This window comes from Sorex araneus, chromosome 4 (genome assembly GCF_027595985.1).
Source record: "Sorex araneus isolate mSorAra2 chromosome 4, mSorAra2.pri, whole genome shotgun sequence".
NCBI lineage: Eukaryota > Metazoa > Chordata > Mammalia > Eulipotyphla > Soricidae > Sorex > Sorex araneus.
The window spans coordinates 15,456,408-15,481,366 of record NC_073305.1 but is presented as its reverse complement, the minus strand read 5'-3'; the positions used below and the strand labels follow the sequence as shown (position 1 = coordinate 15,481,366).

The window sequence follows — 24,959 nt, the reverse complement described above, 5'->3', positions numbered from 1 at the left end:
GACTCCCCAGGGCTTCCGCAGGAATCCAGGCTGTTCCTGCCTTTTCCCCAAGGACTGACTCATACCAGGCCTTTTCTAGTGAGCACTGAGTCAGCAGGGACCTCAGAATTGTTCAACACAAACCCAAGTGAGGAGAAAACAGGCACAATGTTTAAATAAGTGGCGAAGCCCATGAGGCGATGAGTAAGCTTGCAAGGCCGGGGCAACAAAGCTGGTCAGTGGGACTTCATTCCCAAACCCCAGAAAGAGTCTGAAAGGCTAGGCTGCAGGGTGGAGAGAAGGAATTTCCTTTTTTGCCTCAAAGAATTATATATATATATATATATATATATATATATATATATATATATATACATGCTGCTTTTAAAACCCTGGCTGGGAGCCGGAGCCATAGTACAGCAGGTAGAGCACTTGCCTTGCACATGGCTGACCATGTTCAATCCCTGGCACCCCAGAGAGTCCTCCCAGCCCTGCCAAAGAGTAATCCCGGAGCACAGAGCCAAGAGTAAGCCCTGAGCACCACTGGATGTGGGCCATCCCCTTCAAAAAAATCTCTGAAACAAGGACTAGGTATTGAGACTAGTTGACTCTGAAATGTTAGATATAAATAACACAAATCAACAACCTAATATAAAGAATATAACATGTGGGGGCTGGAGTGATACCACAGTGGGTAGGGCGTTGATTCCCAGCATCCCATACGGTCCCCCAAGCACCGCCAGGAGTAATTCCTGAGAGCATGATCCAGGAGTAATCCCTGTGCATTGCCAGGTGTGACCACAAAAGAAAAAAATATGAATATAACATGTAACAACCGAATATAAGGTATCTAGAGAACATAGCAGAGGAAGAAATGCCCAACATCTGTTGAGGCCTCCCCTGCCCCCCAAAACATGCTAAACCGCCTCACAATAGAGGTTGTATTTGTGGTGGTGGTCCACCCCTTCAAGGGGGTCACCCTCGGGCCGTCCTGGCACCTTTGCTTCCCAAAGCTCAGTGTCCCTCTGAGAAAGGGACGCCCTTCTGAGGCTTCTGGGATCAACCTGTGCTGCACTGGACAACTAGAAGTTCCTTGCCAAGGTTGGTGTGACTTATAAAGGTCCCCGGAATCCCTGGATAAACATGTTGTTCAGAAAGAATCCTATTACCACACTGTCCCCTGCTGCCCTTCTCCAGCACTTTCCTCCTTACCCCCTCCCCCTCCCTCCCTCCACTCCGCTCCTTCCAGTTATGGAGTCTTGCCTGAAATGCTTCATCATTTACTGACAGGCAGACGCGAAGACTTCCCTTCTATTTTTAAAAAGCTGCTTCAAGACCCACATTCTGCTGCTGTGGGTGGCTCTGGCATCACTATTTCATCTGAATAGAATTCTGGCCGACAAGAATGAAAAAGCGGTCCGCCCCACACCGATTTGGGACATAGCTTTTGTTGTTAAGAGTTTGTGTCTTACCTTTTGAAAATGTTTGAGGCTTAGGAAATATTTCTATGTTCTGGGTTTCAGTTGAGCAAGAACAAGGAAAAGACACACATGTGCATGCACACACACACACACACACACACACAAACACTGCTTATATGAATGTGTAAAATAGAAGCCAGTTTATTTTTGTTTTATTTCTTGAAATCAACTGTCTCCTAAAAAATTTTTCTGGAGGAAGATATGACTTGGAAAAAAAAATGATGTGAGTGGAAAATTTAGTAAGCACCTATTTTGGTGGAAGAGATGTTGGGGTCATGGAGTGGGGAGGTTGGGGGGTAGGGGTAGGGGGTAGGGGTGCCCATCAGTTGCTTCACCCCACAGCTCCCAGGACATGCTCCTGGCGGGCTTCCAGGCACCTACCCTTTCCCTAGTCCCTTTCATATAACCGCCCGTAGAGGGCTGCTGTCACCAGGCCGGCGGACAGGCTCTTCTTCCTCAGCAAGTAATACTCCTCCTCCCAGCCCAGCTGGTCGGGCCTTTCCAGGGTCATCCCTGAGGTGAGCAACAGGGGAAAGATGGTGGAAGAAGTGAAGTTCCCCCACAGGTGAAACTCGAACAGCCCCGCCGCCTCCGTGACCTCCTGGCCGCAGCTGTCGAAGCTGAGTCCCCCGCACTTGACCAGGGCGCAGACCTGCAGGTAGTAGGTGCCGTGCACCGTGTGCAGCCCCTCAAAGACCCCCAGGGCGTACAGCTCTGGGGTCAGCGTGGGCCTCTGGTACCGCAAGTAACAGCAGAGGCCGCCGGCGCAGACCTGGACGGAGCCTTCCGTGCCCCACACGGGGACCAGCGTGAAGTTGTCGTACATCATCTCGGCGTGAAACGCGAGGGGGGCCTCGGCCGGCCAGCGGGACTCGCAGGGGTCTTCCCGCTCAGCCTGGTCGCAGGACGGGCCGCTGGCCAAGAGCTCCAGAAACTTCCTATGCGCGGGGTCCCCTTCCTCGGGGTCATTCTTGGTCCCCGGGAGCCCCGCGGGGTTCCTGGGGATCCGGGCCACGAGGAGGCGGCCGTGGGAGCCCCCCGTGTCGTGGTGCCAAAAGGACTTGGGGGGCGTGTGGATGCCGCTGCCCGTCATGCCCAGGGTCGGGTGGTGGATGTTGGCGGCCAGCACGCTGACCCCGAAGGCCACGGCGAAGGCGCTCTGGATCTGGATGGCGGCCAGGAGCGGGAGCTGGTTCATCCAGGCCGTGGGGTACACGACGTGCCGCACGGCCGCGTCCTGGCGCAGCAGCCTGACCGCGGGCTCCAGGAACAGGATGTCAAAGCAAGTGAAGACGCCGAACCGGCCCGCGAAGGGCGTGTCAAAGACGGTGTGGTCCGCCCGGGCCGGGCTGTCAAAGGCCGCCTCGAAGTAGAGGTTGTGTTTGCGGTAGCGCGCCACCAGGCTGCCGTTGCTGCTGAACACCACGTTGGTGTTGAACTGGTACCTTCCGTCGCTGGGACACCCGGGGTCACTACTGTGACAAGGCTGCTTGGTCCCGAGATTGGCCACCAGGAACATATCCCCTTTGATGGCCATACAACTTAGGCGCTGAAGGACCTAAGGGCAGAAGGAAAATACACAAGTTTTTTTGAATCCTGCCTTTTGCCTTATAATTTATTTAAACATTTTTAAATAAAGAATGATTTTATTTTAATAACACTTTTATCATTTAATTTACTTAATTATCTTGCTTTTCGGTCACACCCAGCGATGCTCAGGAATTACTCCTGGCCATGTTCAGAGGACCAGATGGGATGCTGGGAATCGAACCTGGGTTGGCCTCGGGCAAGGCAAATGCCCTACACACTGTACTATTGCTCCAGCCACAATTGCCTTACACTTTTTAAAACAGAAGAGAATCCTTGTGTTAAAATAGAAGAGAATCCTTGTGTTACAGCTAATACATAAGCAGTTCTCTGTACCTAGTAAGAAAAAGAAAAGCAAGCAGCTGGAGAGAGAGCGCCAAGGGCTGCTGGATTCACGTCCCAGCACTGGGCAGTCCCCTGGGGACCACCGAATGTGCTTCCCACCTCCAAGAGAAGAAAAAACATGACCGTTACTGAAAATGTGCAAGGAGGGCTAGAGCGATGGTACAGCAGGTAGGGCGTTTGCCTTGCATGTGGCTGACCCAGGTTCGATCCCTGGCATCCCATATGGTCCCCTGAGCACCACCACGAGTGAGTCATTCCTGAGTGCAGGGGAAGGAGTAAGCCCTGTGCATCACTGGGTGTGACCCAAAAAGGCCAAAAAAAAAAAAAGAAGAAGTGTAACGGATAGGAGTAGGTGAGTCATAGAAGGGTAACTACAACTGGCCAACAAACATCTAAGATCTCACCCATGAGTGTAAGAAAATGCAAATTAAAATGATGATGCTTTTTTTTTTTTGGTTTTTAGGTCACACCCGGCGATGCATAGGGGTTACTCCTGGCTCTTAACTCAGAAATTACCCCTGGTGGTGCTCAGGGGACCATATGGGACGCTGGGATTAGAACCCGGGTTGGCCGCGTGCAAGGCAAACGCCCTACCCAATGATGCATTTTTTGAATTCATAAAACTGACAAAATTTCCAAAAGTCATTTGTTTTTTTTGGGTTTTTTTTTTGGGGGGGGGCGGGGCACAGCTGGCAATACTCAGGACTTACTCCTGGCTCTGTGCTCAAGTCACCATGTGTGGCACCAGGGATCAAACCCCAGACTGACCCCAGGCAAGGCAAATGCTTTACCTGCTTTACTATCTCTCTGACCTCTCCAAAAGTTATTATTCTATATCGCAAGACCAAAAGCGGCAAAACAGGCACTTGACTTTTTAAAGAGGAAATCTGGCACTTTAAAATAATTTTTAAGTGAGCATACCCTTCAGCTGAGAAATTCCATGTTTTGGTCATTATTTTATTTGGGGATCACACCTGACTGTATCTAGGATTTATTCCTGGCTCCATGCTCAGCAATCACTCCTAGTGGTGCTCAGGGGACCATATATGGTGTCAGGGAGTGAACTGACGTCAGTTGTGTGCAAAGCAACCGCCTTATCCCCAGTACTATCTCTCTGGCCTTGAGAAATTCCATTTCAAGGAATTTCCCGTCTCAGAAAAACCTGAATGTACATACACAGGTTGATGTACAATACTACTCACGACAGCACTGCTCATCACAGTAAGAGTTTAAGAAAGAATATACACAGAACATGCTAATAAACGGGTGCCAATAACAATGGGTAGAGAGTCTAGACGGATGGGTATCCAACTGTTGGGAGAATCTCTGTAGGAGAAGTGGGATACAAAGTGGGGTGTGGTAAAGAAAAGGCTTTGGTTAGTTCTCACTTCTGTTTGCATTGTTTGCTTTAAGAGTACAGAAGCATGTATTTCTCATGTAATTCACTGTATCACTGTCGTCCCATTGTTCATTGATTTGCTCGAGCAGGCACCAGTAACGTCTCCATTGTGAGACTTGTTGTTACTGTGTTTGGCATATCGAATATGCCACGGGTAGCTTGCCAGGCTCTGCCTTGCGGGAGGGATACTCTCAGTAGCTTGCCGGGTTCTCCAAGAGGGATGGAGGAATCGAACCTGGGTTGGCCACGTGCAAGGCAAACGCCCTCCCCGCTGTGCTAATGAACAGAATAACAGAGAGGTGGGCACATTCCTTCTATTACCAGACATCATTAAAAAAATCTGTTTGTGGGCTACACCCAACAGTGTTCAGGACTGTCCTGCTCTCAGGGATCACTCCTGGTGGGGCCCCGGGGACCATATGAGGTGTTGGGGGATCAAACCTGGGTCAGCCACATGTAAAAAGCAAGTGTCTGTGCCACTGTACTATTGCTCAGTTTCCACCAGACACTCTTGAACTAAATGACGGTGATGTACACAGTGTCAGGGGGACTCTGCACTTAATTTTTAGGGTTCAAGGTCTCCTTTAGGTCTGCCATTACCAGTCTGGCTGGGCCCCTCTCAGCACGCAGTTAGCCTCCTGAGGAGGACGGCAGGCAGCCTCACTTACCTCGGTGTCGTTGAACCGGTGGGGCTCCAGACACGGGCTCCACTGAACCGCCTGGGGGTCCGGCATGAAGTCCAGGAACGGGTAGATAGATGTCCTGGTGAAGTTGAACCCATGAATGCCATCTTCAGGAAACACTATGATCTGTGCAGCCTGTAAGGCAGAACATCAAAGTGTAGGCGCGATTCCCTGCCACCAGGAACCCCTTCATTCCTCTGCTCGGTCTCCTCTGCCTTCATCGGGCAAGCACCGGGCGCTTGCTCTGAAGGTGTCAGAGGCCAACACGGGCAGCGAGACTCTCCTCTGAGTCTTGGTCTCGGGGAAGTCGTTTCACTGGGCCAAATTCCCAGGGAACGACAAAAAAAAAAAAAGCCCCGTGCAGACACATGAGCAGTACTTGGGCCCTGTCAGGGCAGCAGGGGATGGTAGCACTCGGCCTACAGGAGTAGCACACGTGTGGGGCCGCAGAGACAGTACAGCAGGTAGGGGGTCTGCCTTGCACACAGCCCACCCGGGTTCATCCGGCACCCAATCCGGTTCCCTGAGCACCACTGGGGGCGTTTCCTGAGTGCAAAGTCAGGAGTAAGCCTTGAGCACTGCTGGGTGTGACCCAACTCCTGCCCACCTCCCCCTCCCCCTCCCAAGAACCCCCCCAAAACAAACTTGTTTAGGGCTGACACCAGGCACCCTCTCCATAGGACTAGATTCAATTCCTGGTGGGCCAGAGCTGGCAGCGGTGTTTGTCTGGTTTGGGTTTTGTTTTGCTTTTTTTTTTTTTTTTTGCAGGGCCGGGATGGAAACTCAGGCCCTCCCGTGTGAGGCATGCGCGGTCATCCCGCAGGGTTTGCTGAGAAGCCCCCAGGGGGGTTCTGATCTGTTGCCAGGGCTGAGGCCCCCCTGAGCTGGGCAGGAAAGCCCCGAGGGGCAACTTCCGCAGAGAAACAAGGTCTGGCTCTCGCGCTCGATTCCCAGTGAGCGGCTCCCCGCGGACTCCTGAGCTCCCCGCGGACTCCTGAGCACCCCGCAGCGGGCCCTGTCCCACCCCTGCGGCTCCGTGCACGCGGGGCCTGGGAGGAGGTGGCCTCCCCGCCGCGTGCGCGGCAAGCCCAGGAGAGCCAGACAAACGCTCCCCGCGCCAGGCCCTCTCTCCGCCGCTGCTTTCCACTGACGTGGCTTCCAAATGTCAAGCTTGGAACATTGGCCCGAGCGCAGCAGTTGGAGGAGGAAAAAAGAGAAGCCATGAATAACCAAAAATAACAGGCGCCATGAGTCACTTATTTCTGGAATGCACTGCACACTCTTCAACCTTTGATTTCCGCACTCCTCCTCCCTTTTTTTTTTTTCTTCTGGTTATAAAGGCATCAAAATCTAACTGTAGAAATTTCCGAAACCGGGAAACTTAGTTTATTTATTTGCGATTGTCTGTGCGTGGGGGGCATACCTGCAGTGTCCTTCCCTGTGGGGGGTGTGGACTGGGGGCCGGACGCCAGAGCTTCCCCATATAAGCCTGTCCTCCAGCCCCTGAAATAACAACACTTTAATGCGAAGGAACTTTCGGCTAGGAGCTTGGCAGTTTCCATAATATTTTCTTCTCAGTGCGCGTGTGTGTTACTTAGATGATATCAAATACATGGTTTTCTGTTTTTACTGTCTGTCTGTATTGGCTATCCAGACACAAAGTTGAAAAATAGCCATTTGTTGGGCCAGGAAGATAGGACAGGGGCAAAGGCCCTCACTTTGTACGCAACCAAACACTGGTTTAATTCCCGGCATCACCTAGGGTCCCCTGAGCACTGCCAGGGGTCGTTCCTGAGCTTAGAACCATGAACAGGTCCTGAGCAACGTCAGGTGTGACCCCAAACCCCAAGTATCACACATAATGGCCGCAATATATTTAAGAGGACACCATCATGCAGCTTCTGTTCCTGGACATCTGAGTTGTCCTCAAAGGCTTGTGATAAAAGGGAAAGTAGAGGGACCAGGATAAACCTCCACAGCAGAGCCCCTGCCTGCTACACCTGACCACCCCCCAACTCTACTTCCCCGCCTCCAGTCCTAGCACCACCGGCTATGACTCCTCTATAAAAACAGAGAAAGAAAATAAAGAAATAAAAACAGGGAGTGAGAACACTTCTTACTGAAGGACCCAAATCTACAACGGAAACCCCACTTCTTTGGAAAAAGTCTCACAAGTGAAAATGCCAAAGGCTATGGAGCAGCTGAAGGGCTGGGCGGACGCTGCCAAGGAGCTCTCCTGAAAAACCGCAGAGCCCCTGGCACAGCGCAGAACCACACGGCCTACTGAGAAGCAAAACTGCTGCAAAGCGGGGAATACAGGATGTGGCCTGTTTGCTTGGCTGAGGGGACTGTTTACCAGCCTCGTGGACTTACCTCTGGGCCTACCACTGTTAGGTTTGTAATTTTTTTTTCTTTTTTGGGACACACCCGGCAATGCACAGGGGTTACTCCTGGCTCTGCACTCATGAATTACTCCTGGCGGTGCTCAGGGGACCATAGGGGATGCTGGGAATCGAACTCGGGTCGGCTGCGTGCAAGGCAAACGCCCTACCCGCTGTGCTATCGCTCCAGCCCCTAGATTTGTAATTTAATGAAAAATCACCCCGGAGATAAGCTCTCCAGGATATGAGCCAGAGTGTATCTATTTCAACGTTGTGTGTCATTTCAACGTTTATCTACCAGGTGCATTTCTCGTCTTCAAGTTCTCTTTAAATCACCTTCGTTTGTTTGTTTTGCTTTTGAGCCACACCGAGCAGCGCTCAGGACACTGTACTCGGTGCCGGGAAGTGAACTGAGCTGGCTGCTCGAAAGGCCAGCGCCCTAGCACTGTGTTATCACTCCGGCCCCAGCTTAACATCTTATTGTCTCCGTCCTCAATGCATTAAATAAAAGCCTTGGCACACTCATTTCTCTCTTTGTCAACTGTTTGAAAAGCATGTTCACATCAGGGACTGGAGCAATAGCACAGCGGGCATTTGCCTTGCACGTGGCTGACCCGGGTTCGATTCCCAGCATCCCATATGGCTTCCTGAGCACCACCAGGTGTAGTTCCTGAGTGCAGAGCCAGGAGTAACCCCTGTGCATTGCCGGGTGTGACCCAAAAAGAAAAAAAAAAGAGAGAAAGAATGTTCGAAATGATCTGTCCTTCACTGAAAACAAAATGTTAAGATCCGTGAGTGGGAAGCTACCCCCACCCACTCCTGGAAAGAGACCGGCCTTCCTGCTCACAGCCCGCGCCAGGAGCCTTCCTGAGACCCAGCTGCCCCCGGGTGACTGGCCTGGGGAGTAGCTTTAAGCCGGGCTCTTCTATGGCCTTCTCCCTGCCTCTACCCAGAGCGCAGGAGCTGCACTGCCTTGCTCGGGAACCTCTACCCTCTGCTGGCATCTGACGGAACACTTGGGCACATGCTTGACATGGATGTGTCTCAGGGGTTCTCTAACACCTGCCGCCACCTGAGGCGCAGAGACACCTGAAGCATCTAAGGGAGCAAAGGAGGCGTTGGGTGTGGGTGCGCGGGTTAGACGGCTGCTCAGGCCGTTAGCTGCCTCCGTGGGGCCGAGCCTGGCGCTGCCAGAAGCTCAACACAGCAGCGCTGAGACACGGTGGCGGCTGCCACGTGAACCCACACCCCGTGCCCAGAGCGGCCCCGAGCGGCTCTTGTCATCAAGGTGGGAGGGCACCGCCGCGGACACTCACGGTCCCCGGTCAGCAGCGCCAGGACTGCGAGCCGTGTCCAATGTGTGAATGACGTGCAGGGAAGCCATCCGAGAGGGCTGGGTGGGGCGGGCAGGCGGGCAGTGGCCACAGGGCCACAGTGCCCACGGCTCTCCGGAGACTTTCGCCCTCTCCGCCGTGTCGGAGACAGCCTGGGGGCCCACAGTCTGAGGTGGGGACACGGGGGACACTCCAGGGGGAGCCAGGCCAGGCGCTGTGGCAGAGAAGCAGCATCTGAAAACCGCAGTCCCCAGAGGACAGAACAACTGGGAACGCTGTCACAAAGGCAGTCAAAGGTGGTTCATGGAAAGAACCTTCCAGAAGTTCCTATTTTCCGTGGAGCGAATGAGCCTGAAGACCCTATCCTGAGGGCCCTGGGGACGGTTTGGCAGGACCTGCTGACCAGATCGGATGCGCCCCACCTGGAGTCTTGCTGGCGTGGAGCTGCTCCCCTGGACAGGCCCAGCAGGGTCATCTCCTGGGTGCCCCCCACATGGGGTTGAGGGTCACCCCCCACAACCTGGGCCTTTTCTCACGGGACTTCTGGCCCCGTCACGTCCCTCTCTGCCCACCTTTCCTGGCAGGAAGCTCCCACAAAGGCCGCGCCCCTCGCCCGCCCGGGTTCCCTCAGTGGGCCCTGCCGCCTTGGGCTTCTCAGGGCCAGCTGGGGCCAGCTGGCTGCCCAGCCCACGGCTCAGGGCAGCTGTGTGAGTGCCCGCTGCTTCAGTTAACCCCTAAGTGCTGGGAACACACCAGAGGCAGCCTGGGAGTGCGGCGTTTCAAATCTCTCTGAACCCCAGACTCCACTGGTTGGGGAGGGAAGGGAGGGCCTCAAAAAAAAAAAAAAATCCTTTCGGAGGAGCAGGGAGGCAGCTTAGCAGAGCCAGAGCAGCTGGGAGGCTCCGGGTTAGATCCCGGACACTCCCTTCCTCCTCCCCCGCCAAAAAAAAAAATTTGCCCAGCACCAGCCATACCCAGCTGTGGGCAGTGAGTGGGCACCCACATCTGTATACAACTGGCCAGGGATTCCTTGCCATCAAAGCAGGGATGGAAACCGGAACTCTCACTCCTGGGGTGACACGCATTTCCTGGTGTCTGGCTGAAACGGGGACTTATTCAGCAGGCCTGGGGGTGCACCCCAGGCATCTCTGGCTGGCGAGAGTCCAGCCGGCCCAGCTCTCCGCATCAGCCTGGCTCCCGATGGAGTGCGGGAGAGAGCCGAGGGCTGTGTGGGTGGGTGGGGGGGTCCCACTGGGTTCCCAGCCAGGAGTCGGCCTTGCCTGCTGGGCCGCCGCCATCACTTGTTCTTCATAGATGTCCAGGTTCCGGCTCATCACCTCCAGCGCCTGCGTGCGGCTGACGAGGGCCAGGGGGTCGGGGCTGAGGATGGAATGGTGCTCGTACACGGCCGCCACGTAAGACTGCTCCTCATGCTGCCTGGCCGGGCAGTGCTCCTCGGCGCCGGCTCCCAGGGCCACCAAGGCCCAGCCGCAGAGCAAGAGGCAGAGCGGGTGGCCAGTTCCCGGCATGGCACCGGCCCGGATTCTGGAAGGCAACGGGCAAAGGCGAGACAGCTGAGTGCACAGCCCTGCCCAGGCTGACTCCTGCAGCTGTGAGTTATTAATCCCAGCCATGAAACGTGGCTCACAGGGTTTGTTTCAGGTTCCTAATAAAAGGGGATGTTGTTTCTCCTCGAGCACGGCGGGGGGGAGGGGGGGTGGAAAGCCACGTTGGAAATGGCTCGCCGTGCTAATCGCCTGGTGGGAAAACAGTTCCCAAACATTTGCTGGGACTTGTCCTACCGATTCAGCAACAGGGCAGTTCGTCACGCTTTCAACGTTTGGCAATCCTCGTTATTCTGATCATTTTATCCAATTCTGTGATACACTCCACAGCCTACCTGCCACCCGGGCACACATGTGACAAGAGGATCGCCTTCCAGCGACGGCTGCTGGGTTCCCGACAAGACTATGTGGTCTTCCTAGCCCACCGGGTGGAGTCCAATTCTCCCTGTGTTTCTATTTTTTTTTTTTTGGTTCGTCCTAAATATCAGATGGAAGTTCCCCCCAACAGCAGTAAGGAGCTGTTGACTTCTTCCATGCCGGTCAAACCAGGCCCTGGGGTCTTTCCCCTCCTTACACTTGCCGAGCCGTCACTGCACGGCACCGTTTGTCTTATCTCTGGGACTCTATGGCCCTTGCTCAAAGCACCGCTTTAAAAAAAAAAACAAAACTTTTTTGCCTTGATAAAATGCAATTCTATCTAGAAGACAGAATGTTCTAGAAAGAACGTTTTGTTCAGCAGCGCCTAGCTTCAGAGATTAGAAGCAAATGAACTTTCTGTGTACATTCTTGTCTCCTGGGAGTGGGAACTGGGGAGGGCGGGGCGGGTGCTGGGAAGCCGGCTCGGAGCACTGGAGCACATGCACTGTATTATGGACGCCGGGGTTTGATCCTTGCACTGCACGGTTGCCCAGCACCGCCAGGAGCACAGTCCCTGGGCACTGCCCGGGGTGCTCCCCACCGAAAAAATAATAAACTTTCCCCTGATCATAGTAGCCAGAGGTAAGCCCCGAGTAAAGAGGTACGTTCCCCAAACAGATATCTGCATTTTTAGTCGCTATGCGTTATAATAGTCACACATGCTTCAGAGTGAACGGTGCAGTTCCGCCCTGACCACGTGCCTGGTGCACACTCACAGGCCCCGGGCCAAGGGCCTGGAGGATTGTCCCTCCTTGCACTTGCGAGGCTAGGCCATTTGCTCTGGAGGCCCAGGAATGCCCTCTGGACTCAACACCCAGGTGCCCAAGCGTCTGCCGCCGTTCCTTTCCAAACCACACCTCCGCCAAATCTCCTTCCGCACCCTGCTGGCCGCGCCTCCCAGCGGGACTCCAGCCTGCCAACGTCCTTGCAGTGTCCTCTCCAAAGTCCCAGCAGCAAAATGCTCCCGATTGTTTTCACCCACAGAGCAAGGACGAAGGTAGCTCCGTCAGAACCCTCGCAACATCCAAGACTTGTCACAACGCCCAGCCTTCTTCTCCCACCCCCAGCCCGCCCCATCTCAAACTGTTACTTCTTCCCAAAGGGAGCCCCTGTGCCAGCCATTCAGCCGGGACACTGCGGACAATGTTGGGAGACCACAAGGGGCCTTTGAGTGGACAGTCATGAGTTGCTGAGCAGGAACAAAAGTGTGATTGAGAAGCTTTCTTATCTGAACGTTGCTCCTGAAGACCGAAGTCAGGTCTCTGCACCCATTTCCCCTCCCCTCGAGGGGTGTGTAATGTGGGTCACGGGGAGTGGCGTGGGAGGGGAGCGTCCCTCCTCTAGGCCATGGTCACTCCAAGACACGTGGAAGTAGCGGAGAGGCGAGGAGACTGAGACAGGGGGCGGCCAAGGAAACACAGGCTGGGCCGAGTCTCAGAGGGAGGGTCCTCGTACCCCTCATCCTTTCTGGGCCACGGACCTCCTCTTTGGGGGGGACACAGAACACTGGTTTGTATCTCTGGGGCTCGTGATCCAGCTGGTGATCTTGGGGTACCAGCATGCCGTCATGTGTCTTTTCACGTTGAGAAGAGGAAGTAACATCGGGGGAGTCCCAGGCGGAGGAGCGAGAGGCAGCTGTTGGTGCAGGAGCCAAGGGAGGTTCGTGCGTGAGTGGAGGTTGGGCAGATCCAAGCAGGAGCTGGCAATAAGCTTTGCTTTTAATTTTTTATTATTTTTAAGTTGTTCACGGCGATTTATTACATTCAAGAGTCCAACACCAATCCCACCACTATTATACTTTCCCACAACCATTATATCCAATTTTTCCAACCGCCACCCAAGCCTGCCCCCAAAGGCTGGCCCTAAATAATTTATTTTGTATCGCTTGTTATGAATAATTTGTGGAAAGCAGCTTTAATGAGAAGGGGGAGAATGAAGAGACAGGGCCAGAGGCAGAGAAGCCCACCCTTCCGGACGAGGCGGGAGAGGGGGCCCTCTTCAAAGACCAAGAATGTCACAGGGCAGGAAGGAAGAAGGGAGGCGGGGCAGAGAGGTCCAGTGGGGCCAGTAGGTCACTGCGGTTCCCCGGGGGAATGTCGTGGAGGGTTCGGGGGAAGGACCAGATGCCGGGACAAGAGCCTGCAGGGGTGGGAGTGGGGGGTGGCGTCCAGAGAAGGAAGAACAGGCGAGAGAGATCCTCTGGGACAGGAGCATGTGCTGTGCAACGGGGGAGCCCTGGGAACTGCTGAGTGTCACCCCAAAGAGGGAAAACAAACAGGCAGGAGACTCAGAGGGAGACTGGGAGCAGAAGAAAATGAAGTCAGAGAGAAAAAAAGGGGGTCTCGGCACCCCTTGCACCTCCATTTGTGCCTCCCTAGAGATGCCAGAGGCCCAGGGAGAAGCCCATTAACTGCGACAGTCCTGTCGAAACATCCAGCCATCAGGCAATGGGTCACAGGTGAGAGGGACCCTGGAAACCAACCTCCTGACCTTTCACCTCCGGGACAGAGGCCTCGGCTTCTCATCCCTGCTGGGAAAGGGGCAGGAGTCCCGGGCAGGACGGTCCCGGTGATCCACAACGGAAAGACCATCTAAACTGCATGGGAGTTGGGCTTGTGGGAATTTGGTACCATGTCAATTGCTGGATATTTTTAGACCCGAGGAACTTTCCTTTCCACCTTGCTCCGTGATTCACCGTCGTTGGCCGCGCAGCCTTCGGAGCTGTGCTATTACAGTAGCGCCTTTTGCAGGGTGACGACTAAGGTATTATTAGTAATACCGTCTCAGAGGCAGGTAGGTATACATTTGGGAAAATTACATAATAGAACCAGCAAGTAGAGCACAGCGGGTAGGGCGTTTGCCTTGCATGCAGCCAACCCGGGTTCGATTCCTCCATCCCTCTCGGAGAGACTGGCAAGCTACCGAGAGTATCCCGCATGCACGCCAGAGCCTGGCAAACTCCCCATGGTGTATTTGATATGCCAAGAACAGTAACAACAAGTCTCACAATGGAGACATTACTGGTGCCCACTCGAGCAAATCAAAGAACAACGGGACAACAGTGTTACAGTGCTGCAGAACCAGCGATCTTCTTAATACAAGCTCTTGTACTGGGGGCTTGTGGGTGAGGGTCAGGGTCCCACGGCTGGGAGAAGCAGCCAGAGACGTGGAGCCCAGTAGGGGCCCTGTCCAGGGACACAGCCAAAGGGGCCTTTGGGGTTACTCGGAAGTGTCGCAGGCCACGTCTCTGTGTGTATTCCCCCACGGTGCTGAGAAAACAGCCAAGTTTGAGTAGTTTTAAACCTGTTCTCATGACTTTTGATGCCCTCGCCTGAATCCTTTCACACGAGGAGTAGAAATAAGCTCCATCTCCTCCTACCTGACATCATTTCAGGCACAGAGACCCCAGAGGGCTTCTCCTTTCTGATCTCTCTTGCTTCGGGGTTTCTGCCCTCGAGTGGGCGGGTTCTCATGAGCCTGTCCCAGTCCTGGAGGCCTCAGCCTGGTCTCAGCTTGGCCACTGTCCTGCAAACCTGTCCACTAACCTTCCTGTGTCCTGTGTCCATTTAAAGGCTACTGAGTGGCAACAGAGGAGGCTGCGATACCCAAAGGCAAACTGGGAGGAAAATGAATTAATTCACTAGACTCCCTGAGTCCAACCGGTAATTTATAATTTCACTTTTTTTTTTTTAGTTTTTTTTAAAAACAAAAACAAAAACACCTCCCAACCCACACAATTTTCTGACTAGGTTTGAGTTACAGGCTTGGTGCTCGGGGACGGCTTCCAGCTCACCACTCCGGGGAAGGCCACTCCTTGTGGTGCTCAGGGAACCATGAGGGGCCAGGGATGAAACCTTTGCATGCAAAGCATGTGCTACAGCCTACTGAGCTCTCTCTCCAGCCCTGATTTCACCCTTTAAAATCTCATAGCTCTTATTCTCTAAGAGAGAATGTCACACTGGAGAGCTAGTACGGCAGGCAGGGCACTTGCCTTGCACGCGGCCAACCTGGGTTCAATCCCTGGCACCCCACAGAGTTCCCCAGGACTGATCCCGGAGCACAAAGCCTAGAGTAAACTACGGGTACAGGTAGGTGTGGCTTCCCCAAATAAACATAAAAATAAATAAATCAAAGGGGACGGCGTCCAGGAGTGGCCCAGCGCTGGACTAAGGCCTATCTAAGTGGTGTTGACGAGACTAACTCATTTCAGGCCAGTAAACGAGCCAAGGTCTGGTGACACTTGAACCTAACCGCATCGTTTTTCTTTACCCCAGATAGGAAAATATTTACACAATTTAAGTCGAATGAAACAACTCCCCGAAATGCCCGGACGCTTAGAGTAAGAAAGGGCTTTCTAGATTTCATTTTGTTTTCCACCAGAAAGTCCCAGCCCAGGAGGGTTTACAGGCTTGCTACTGCCACCAGGTGGGCCAACCGAGAATCACCACCCAAGTCCGTATTTCTCCAAGTACCGGGGCAGTTGAGAGACTCCCAAGCAGTAAACAAACGGTGCTTTCTTCTTCCTTTCCTCCTTTTCATCTTCAGAATTTCACCGGTTGTTTTTATGTGCTGAAACACAATCCCCAAACATTTGATTTTCCAGGCCTGGGTCCCATGAGAGCTGTTTTGTGTTCACCAGAATGACAGGACCTCGTGGATATTCCAAAGCTCTGTCTTTGGCGAGACGGTCTGTCTGCATCGGTGTGTCTGGATGTGCCAAGCACACAGCCCCGGCACCCAAGGTCCAGCATGGGGAGGGGGCTGAGCCCACAGATCTCGGCTCTAGGGGGCACCACTTCCTACTGATGCCAGGCTGCACTGGACACATTGCTGTTTCAAGCCACCGAAGCAGACGTTGTTTCATTTCCTCTTCCTGAGATGGGAACTATAATCACGGCGGGAGAGAGCTCAGACCCCGCCAGTGGCGAGAACCACCTGGAAAGCAGGCCAGGCTCTGCACAGTCGCCCTAATGTGTGCGGAGGGGCCGGGGCGATTTCCGGGACACCTTCACAGAACTAAACAGAAATCCAAAATAGCCTCCAGCCACCTCCCCCAAGGGAGAACCCAGGGTATCAGACCAGACCAAGGGTTCTGAAGTGAACGGGAGCCCTCAGAATCCTCTGGAGAGGGGATTGGAGCAATAGCACATAGCGGGTAGGGCGTTTGCCTTGCACGAGGCTGACCCGGGTTCGATTCCTAGCATCCCATATGGTCCTCTGAGCACTGCCAGGGGTAATTCCTGAGTGCAGAGCCAGGAGTAACCCCTGTGCAACACTGGGTGTGACCCAAAAAGCAAAAATATTTTTTAAAAAATTTTAAAAATCCTCTGGAGAACTGGACCACCCCATCCCTGGCCTCAGGCCCAGAAGTGTTGATTTAGTGAGTCTGAAGAACCTGCATTTTTCTAGCAAGTGCTGGTGATGGTGCCAGTGAGCCTCCTGGCCTGGAGTCCTGCTCGGGCAACCACTTGGTGCCAGGATGTGGGTCCAACATTCGGACCCCTGTATTTCCCTGAATCCAAAGACTCACGGTCAGAACCGTATCGCCTTCGTTCCCGAGAGGTTCTCCAACAGGGCTGACAGAACGCGGCCGGGCTTCAAAGGGTCTGGCTATCAGATACGGTGAAGATGCGCAGTAATGCAGTGAAACACTCGACCTAGGAGGACCAGCAAGGCAGAGAGGGGCACTATCCCTGAGCACAGAGGGAGGGGTAAGTCCTGAGCATCGCCAAGGCTGCTCCTGAGCACAGAGTCAGAAGTAGCCCCTGAGCACTGCAGAGTGGGGCCCATCCCCAAAAAAGAACCCCCCGAAGTAAAAGAATGACACAGACTCCGTCTAGAGGGGGAAATCTGCTGAAGGCTGTAGAGCTTGTCTGGCCCAACAAGAACACAGCCGCAGAACCTGTGGCTGCTGCTTCTCGTTTGTGTAGAAGTCCCTGATTTGGGGCCAGAGAGATCGCAGAGCACGTAGGGAGCTTGCCTTGCACGCAGCTGACCTGGGTTCAATCCTGGGAACCCCATATGGCACCCCCAAACCTGTCAGAAGCGATCTGAGTGCAGAAGCCAGAGTAAGCCCTGAGCATCGCAGGTGTGACCTCCCCTGCTCAAAGTTTCTAATTTTATCATCATCATTATTAATATTTTGTTTCGGGAGCCACACCTACTCAGGGGTTACTTCTAGCTGGCTCGTTGCTCAGGGGTCATTCCTGGTGGTGCCCACAGGACCATGGGGTGCTGGGGATCGATCCTAGGGTTCCTTCAAGCCCAGTACCAACTCCAGTCCTCTGAGCTCAAGTTTCTGATGCTGAAAGAAGCGACTGGAACCTCAGGTAGATATTCTAGTATAGAGAAAATATGCTTGACTATATCATTCATCAAAAAAAGTATAAGGGGCTGGAGCAATAGCACAGCTGGTAGGGTGTTTGCCTTGCACGCGGCCGACCCGGGTTCAATTCCCAGCATCCCATATGATCCCCTGAGCACTACCAGGAGTGATTCCTGAGTGCAGAGCCAGGAGTAACCCCTGTGCATCGCCAGGTGTGACCCAAAAAGCAAAAAAAAAAAAAAAAAGTATGAGCTGAATAACACAAATAATTGATACATAATTTATAAACACAGTCCAATTAACAAAGAGATAATCTGAAAAATCTTCCAACTATACTCCACAAAAATGTATCTGATTTCTTCCCCAAAATACTTCTGAAATTTTGGCAGGGGTAGGGGGTGGGGAGTGGGATTCAAACTGAATCTCCAGATAATCCAGAGTTCCTGCCCAGGAGTTAAGGACACAGACGGCTCTGCCACCTTTGGTTGGTCAGAGGGAAGGAGAGGTGGAGGGAGGAAGGGAAGGGGGGGCTCCCCTGATTGCCTGAGCGCTGACAGCTTCCCATGGGTTTGACTTTTTTTGTTTTGTTTTGTTTTGTTTTTGGGTCACACCCAGCGATGCTCAGGGGTTACTCCTGGCTTTGCACTCAGGAATTACTCCTGGCGGTGCTTGGGGGACCATATGGGATGCCGGGGATCGAACCCGGGTCGGCCGCGTGCAAGGCAAACGCCCTACCCGCTGTGCTATCGCTCCGGCCCCAGGGTTTGACATTTTTGATCCTCCAAGAAAGATCAACTTCTCTGAAATGAGTCCCAAGAAGCTGCCTGCCAAGGCCCGTAGGCGAAGGTCCCCCCTGTTTTTCTTTAGGTCCGACCTTCAGTGAGAATCAGAAGAGCCCCTTTCTCGAGAAGGAAATCCAAGAGAAACTCAGCCAGGGCAAAAGAAGAATGACCCAAACTTAATTGGCCTTGGGCCCCTTTCAGAGGCTTAGTGCTTCCTGCCGCCCTGAATCATCGCAGCGCCCCCTGGAGGTCATCATCAACCACACACTTTGAGAAAGACGCGAGCAATGCTAACGCTCTGTGCTATGCACGCACAGTGAGACGACGTCTCTGCAGGCCCAGGGGTCGGGCAGCAACCCCCACGCTGCTGCTCTGCAGTGCTCAGGAGCAGGGGCTAAAAGTTAGATCACAAGGTCAACACATGGAGGAGATGCCCGGAGCAGACAGTGTGGGCACAATGAAAGGAAAACAGGTCTCAGGGCACCTGGTCCCCAAAGTCAAGAGACTGCCCCTTTGTAGCAGAGTCTGGAAACCAGAGGAGCACTAGGAGGGAGCTGAAGTAAAACACGGCACTGGAGGCAGCATGCAGAGGCCACCCCTGTGTATGGGAGGAGACCTGGGCACAAGCACTGACCAGAGCACCAAGAAAGAACGAGCCACAGCCGGAGCCAAAGTACAGCGGGGAGGGCGCTTGCCTTGCACCTGGTCAGCTCAGGTTCAATCCCTGGCACCACATGTGGTCCCCTTGAGCACCACCAAGTGTGATCCCTGAGCACAGGGCCAGGAGTAAGCCCTGAACACCGCTAGATGTGGCCCCAGAATCAAAACAAAATACTGTACTGTACTGTCGTCCTGTTGTTCATCGGTTTGCTAGAGTGGGCACCAGTAACTAGTAACATCTCCATTGTGAGACTTGTTGTTACTGTTTTTGGCATCGAATACGCCTCGGGTAGCTTACCAGGCTCTGCCATGTGGGTGGGATATTCTCGGTGGCTTGTCGGGCTCTCCAAAAGGGATGGAGGAATCGAACCCGGGTCGGCCGCATGCAAGGCAAACACCCTACCCGCTGTGCTATCGCTCTAGTTCAAAACAAAATACAGAAAAGAAAAAAGCCAAAAGCAGGCCAGGGGGTGGGGACACCGTGTACTACCAGTACCCATGGGGGCTGCTTGTGACAGAGCCTGGTGGGAAGACGCAGGCGACCCCTGGCATCATAGTTGGTGGGACGACCTACATGTCTCAGCTCCAGGGCACAAGCAGAGGAAGATACTCGCAAGCAGAAGAAGACTGGGATTCAGGAAGAGATGCACTCAGACTTAGGTGGATAAGCACGCAGAGCCAGCAATGGGCCCAAATCTCTTCCGCCCACAAGCTTTCATGCTACCACGTTCAAAATCATGGGAGGAGAAGTTGGATTGATCAGTAACTGCGACGACTGAGTAACGACTCGGGAAAGAAGTGATTCTGTTTGGTTGGTTGGTTTTGGGCCACACCTGGCCATGCTCAGGGGCGACTCCTGCCAGTGCTGGGCCAACCGTTGCAGTGCCCGGGATTGAACAAGGCAGGAGTTCAGTGAGCGCCCACTCTCCCATCCCTGGAAAGTAAGTTCCCGTAAGGTACCTCGAATAGAAACATAAACTCAAAAGCGGGAGTTAAATACCGAGTGTTAGGAAAACTGGTATAAATTAAAACTGATATCAGAGGTGTGATGAAACAACTTCCTAGAAGTTGAAGCAAATAAAAAAGAGGAAGCAGATTGACAAATTAAAAATTTACTTGCAAAATAGAAACAATTAAGACAACACTTACACACAGACAATGAACGAGAACAGATTTCAGTAAGAAATTATTAACACTTGGGGAGACTCTGGACTGAAGCACAGTATGAATATCAACAGTTGTGCGATTCAAAATACTAACTTCGGGTAAGAAACTAAAGCATATTGGGGCTGGAGTGATAGCACAGCGGGGAGGGCGTTTGCCTTGCACGCGGCCAACCCGGGTTAGAATCCCAGCATCCCATATGGTCCCCTGAGCACCGCCAGGGGTAATTCCTGAGTGCATGAGCCAGGAGTGACCCCTGTGCATTGACAGGTATGACCTCAAAAAGAAAAAAAAAGAAACTAAAGCATATTAGAGGCCAGAGAGATAGTAGAGAGGATTCGGGTGCTGACTTTACACATGGTTGACCTGGGTTCTATTGGCAACACCCCATATGGTGGTGGTTTTTTTTTTTTTCTTTTTGGGTCTCACCTGGCAATGCACAGGGACTACTCCTAGCTCTGCACTCAGGTATCACCCCTGGCGGTGCCTAGAGGACCATATGGGATGCTGGGAATCGAACCCGGGCCGATCGCGTGCAAGGCAAACGCCCTACCCGCTGTACTATTGTTCCAGCCCCGCCATATGGTTTCCTGAGCTTCAGGAGGGATCCCTGAGTGCGAGAGTCAGGAGTAAGCCCTGAGCACTGCTGGGTGTGGTCCAAACTACAGACAAACAAACAAATCGGGGAATAAAAGACTGGGGAGACAGCTAAGTGCACGCAGGTATTGGGGACAAGTACTGGAAAGCATCCTCCTGCTATACTATCTCCAGATGGGGACATGCACTTTCTGGTCAATTTTGTTGGGAATCTAAAACTGTTCTGAAATCCCGACATCCTGAGTAGAGGCCCAGTTACATCACGACTGGACTCCAGGGCTGCAGCAACTGGGAGATAATACGTGGATCCTGCGCTGGAGACACAGTACAGCGGGTACGGTGCCTGCCTGCAGTGTTGCATCACTTTGCAGGGGGGGCCTGGGTCCTCTCTCCAGCACAGCACAGTCCCCCTATCATTGTGGGGAGCAACTCCAAGCCCCACGGGACTTGGAGTGACTCTCAAACAACACATAGAGAAGACAAGGCTGAACAGCTAAACAGTATCCCTTCCTCTCCCCATCTGCCCCCACGGCTCCAGTCCTGGCTCTCATTAGCATAAAAATGAAGAGCAAAGGTTAAGGGCTTGTAAGTCTGAGCCAGACTGGACTCCAACCTTCTGGAGGTCACAGTTAACTGGGGAAGATTCCCAGGGGGTGCCCCTGGTACAAGACATGAAATCGATCCTTGATGGTGCAATAATAATGTTGCTTTTCACTGCTTTTTGTTCAGCCAGTCTCTGAATTTTGGTGTTTTGCCGTCCACGAACTTAATGAGTAGCAAACAAGATCAATTTAACCGGCTTTAGTGAAAGAACCATTCCACATCCTGCTCTGTGAAGGCTGAGCTATTTTCCTACCCTCAGCTTCCTGCCATACAGTTTCCAATGTTGATTTTAAAATAGGAAATGGGGGGAAAAAAGATGTAAAATAACAGGTCTCTACATAATTTCCTTTCTTGTTATTTCTTCTTGCCTTTGGTTTATATTTTGAGATATCCTGTTTTGGGTTTCTCTTCTTTTATTTCAACCTATATTATTTTCAGAATTTTCTAATGTCTCACAAACCACCTAGAGGAAAGTGATAGAGAATGTCGTCATTGCTTGCAGAGTCTGCTCAATGGGCCTTGCGTAGATAAATCACAAAAGAATCCTGTGATCCTGTGGTTAGCGTGGATGGAAAGGTGCTGGTCCCAGCGCTCAATGGCTCTGGGGGATGAAGACTTGTCACTTCTGCTCACTCATGAGACCCAAGTGGAGAGGGTTTTGCCCTCTGAAATAAAAGGTGTTAAAGGGGAAAGTACGTAAAACCACCTCCCTGACTGTTCCTCATGCTAACGTGCAAAATCCAGTAGTTGAGAATCGAGCCTTTGGCAAACCACTCTATCTAAATTGGGGGAGGGAAGGTGTTCTAATGCAGAATTTATTCATTTTTGGTTTGGGCCATACCAGAGGTGCTCAGGGCTCCCTCTTGGCTCTGAGCTCAGGGATCACTCCTGAAGGGCTCAGGCAAGGGGCTCAGGGGACCATGTGGTGCTGGGGATTGAACCCGAGCTGTCACATGAAACACCTCATCCGCTGCACTCTCTGGCTTCTCAGCATTTGTGTTTCATCACACTTTGTTCTGTGATTCTTTTGACACAGTGGTAGATTTGAAGCGTTGTGAACTAAGTACCATCTACCCAGCCAACACTGTCAGCGTCAAATCAGCCCTAACCCTCAAAGTTCAAATCAACAGAATTCTTTGTCAATAATTAGGCAATCATAATTTAATGATTAACTTAGGCTGCCAGCATGAGCACAGCACCAGTGATGTTTATTTTCTCCTTAAAGCTGCCTTTAAAACTTGCAAGTTCACACACTGGAGGAAGGGGCAGCTTGCATAGAGAAGGGAACACCAGGTAAAGTGTGGTTTGAGGACCCGCACGGGATGGGAGATGCGCGCTGAAAATAGAATAGAGATCAAACACAACGGCCACGCAGTGCCTCTGTTGCAAACCACAACACCCAAAAGGAGAGAGAGATCAAAAGGGGTGGGGTAGGTGGGAGGGTGGGAGGGATACTGGGAACATTGGTGGAGAGGACTGGGCACTGGTGGAGGGATATAAACAAAACGCAAACATGAAAGTTCATAAATTTGTAACTGTAACTCATGGTGATTCATTAATAAAAAAAAAAAAAACTTGCAAGTCCAGTTGTGTAACTTGTCCTAAGATACTGATTCACAAGACCAGGCATAGGTCCCTGGCAATTTTATCTCTGGAAAGCTTTTCCAGTGATTCTGGTGGGGGGTGGGGTGCACACTGTAACACAGGGACGGGTATAAACATGAGATGATGGGGTGAGGGGGCATCCAGCAGGAGGCAAAGTGCCCAAGACCATTCAAAGCCACAAAAAAGAGATTTTGCTCTTTCTGGAATGTCACTTTTATTTGCCAGATAAAAACTCAATATGTCATTTTCTTTTGAGTGGATATATATGTGTACACACACACACACACACACACACACACACACACATCCCACCCCACCCCACCCAAGTACATACCATTGTTAAAACCAATATTTCAGATACTTGCATTTCATTGTTCTTAGTTTAGCTCAATAAAAAGATCGCCTTTCACATGAAAATAGAGAAGCAGCTTGGAGTAGAAAGCGGTCTCTGCATTTGTTAACCTCTGAGATTTCAAAATCCCTCTTCTCGCCAATGTTCTTACATCTAAGGATGGAGGGCCTTAGAGGCCGAAAGCTGGAAGCCACAGTTCTTTTTGAAACCCTGGGTTCAGAAATCCTTTTATTCCCAGTGCTATTCATTCAGTGCACTATAACCTGCTCCTCCCACTCCTTTCACACACTGTTCCTTTAACACACTCCAAATCCTCAAAAAAAAAAAAAAAGCAAGCATTCCGTTCTTTTGTGACGATTGGCCATGTTATGTTTATTGTCACTCAGCAAATGGTCTGGGCACTAAAGTAGCCTCAAGATTTATTTGAAACTGTTTTAAAAGGAGCCATAGCACAGTGGGTAGAGCATTTGCCTTGCACGCCGCAGACCCGGGTTCGATTCCTCTGTCCCTCTTGGAGAGCCGGGCAAGCTACCAGAGAGTATCTCACCCGCATGGCGGAGCCTGGCAAGCTACCCGTGGAGTATTCAATATGCCAAAAACAGTAACAACAAGTCTCACCATGGAGCAAATCGATGAGCAACGGGGTGACAGTGATTCATTTTTTTCAGGCAGGTGAGAGAATGCCAGAGATGAAGCCTTTTCATTTCATGCCAACCTGGCCTGACCCCGAGTAGCACACATGATCCCAGAGCACCTCCAGGAAAAAGTCAGCACCACAGCCTGGTGACCTCTCCTCCCCGCCCTCCTGCTCCCTGCCCCCCTGCATCCCAAGGTTACTGGGTGCAAAGGTTGGTTCTACACAAAGCCCGAAAATCTACACTTTCTCCTTTAGGAAAAGGCAGGTGGATAGAAGGGTCAGGTGGAGGAAACCCAGGACCAAAGAAAGGGCCAGGCACACGCCCCTTTTCACGTCCTGTGGCCTGAGGGCGGGCAGAGTCACAGATTCCAGAGTCCAAAGCAGGGTCCAGCGGCCCGGGCTTGGGGGGGCGGGGCTCATTCCTCCACCTCCTGTTGGGTAACTCAAGAGTCCTGGGCCACACCTGGGGTAGGGGTGAGAGAGAGTACACCTCCACTGACCCATCTCAGTAACGGGTCTCACGGACCTGCAGAGCCACAGAGTCCTGCGAGCATATGGAAAAAAATTCCTAGAAAGCGGGAAAGCGCAGAAGTAAGCCGAGAAGACCCGAGGAAGGACGACGTGGGCGAGAGGCGCCCACCCCATTACTCCAGCAGGGGCCCAGGGGGGCGCGGCCGGGGCGGGGCGGCCGAGCTGACCCCGCCCCAGACCACGCCCCCGAAGCCCCGCCTCGTCCTCAGATACCACCCCCATCCCGCAGCTCCCGGCTTCACGCATGCGCCCTTTGGCCGTGGCGTCTCAGGAAAGGCCCCAGGCAAAGGCCAGAGGCGTCGGAGGTTCTGTCTCTTACCTACTCGGCATAGGCCGCCGCCGCCGGCCCGTCCCGCCTTCCTCGGACGCTCTGCGCCCCCTGAGAAGCGGGCCGAGGCCGGCTGGATCCTGATTGGAGGACGGGTGCGATCCCATGCTCGCCGCCGCCCGCCCCGCGAAAAGCGCAACTTGGCCCCGCCCCTTCCTCCCCCGTTATTTAAGGCGGTTGGCTGCCGCCCTCCTGCCAGTCAAA

At 52.8% G+C, this 24,959-nt stretch overlaps 1 protein-coding gene across 1 annotated transcript; it reads right to left on the bottom strand.

Moving 5' to 3' along the window:
- Window positions 1-1,577: 1,577 nt before the first annotated feature.
- Window positions 1,578-24,907, bottom strand: BTD (biotinidase). The gene is made up of 4 exons (XM_004603936.2): window positions 24,747-24,907; window positions 10,470-10,734; window positions 5,460-5,609; window positions 1,578-3,018 (listed from the first exon to the last, which is right to left on the bottom strand). The coding sequence occupies exons 1-4, from the start codon at window positions 24,860-24,862 to the stop codon at window positions 1,849-1,851; spliced, it is 1,701 nt and encodes a 566-aa protein (XP_004603993.2). The 5' UTR covers window positions 24,863-24,907; the 3' UTR covers window positions 1,578-1,848.
- Between the last annotated feature and the right edge of the window lie 52 nt (window positions 24,908-24,959).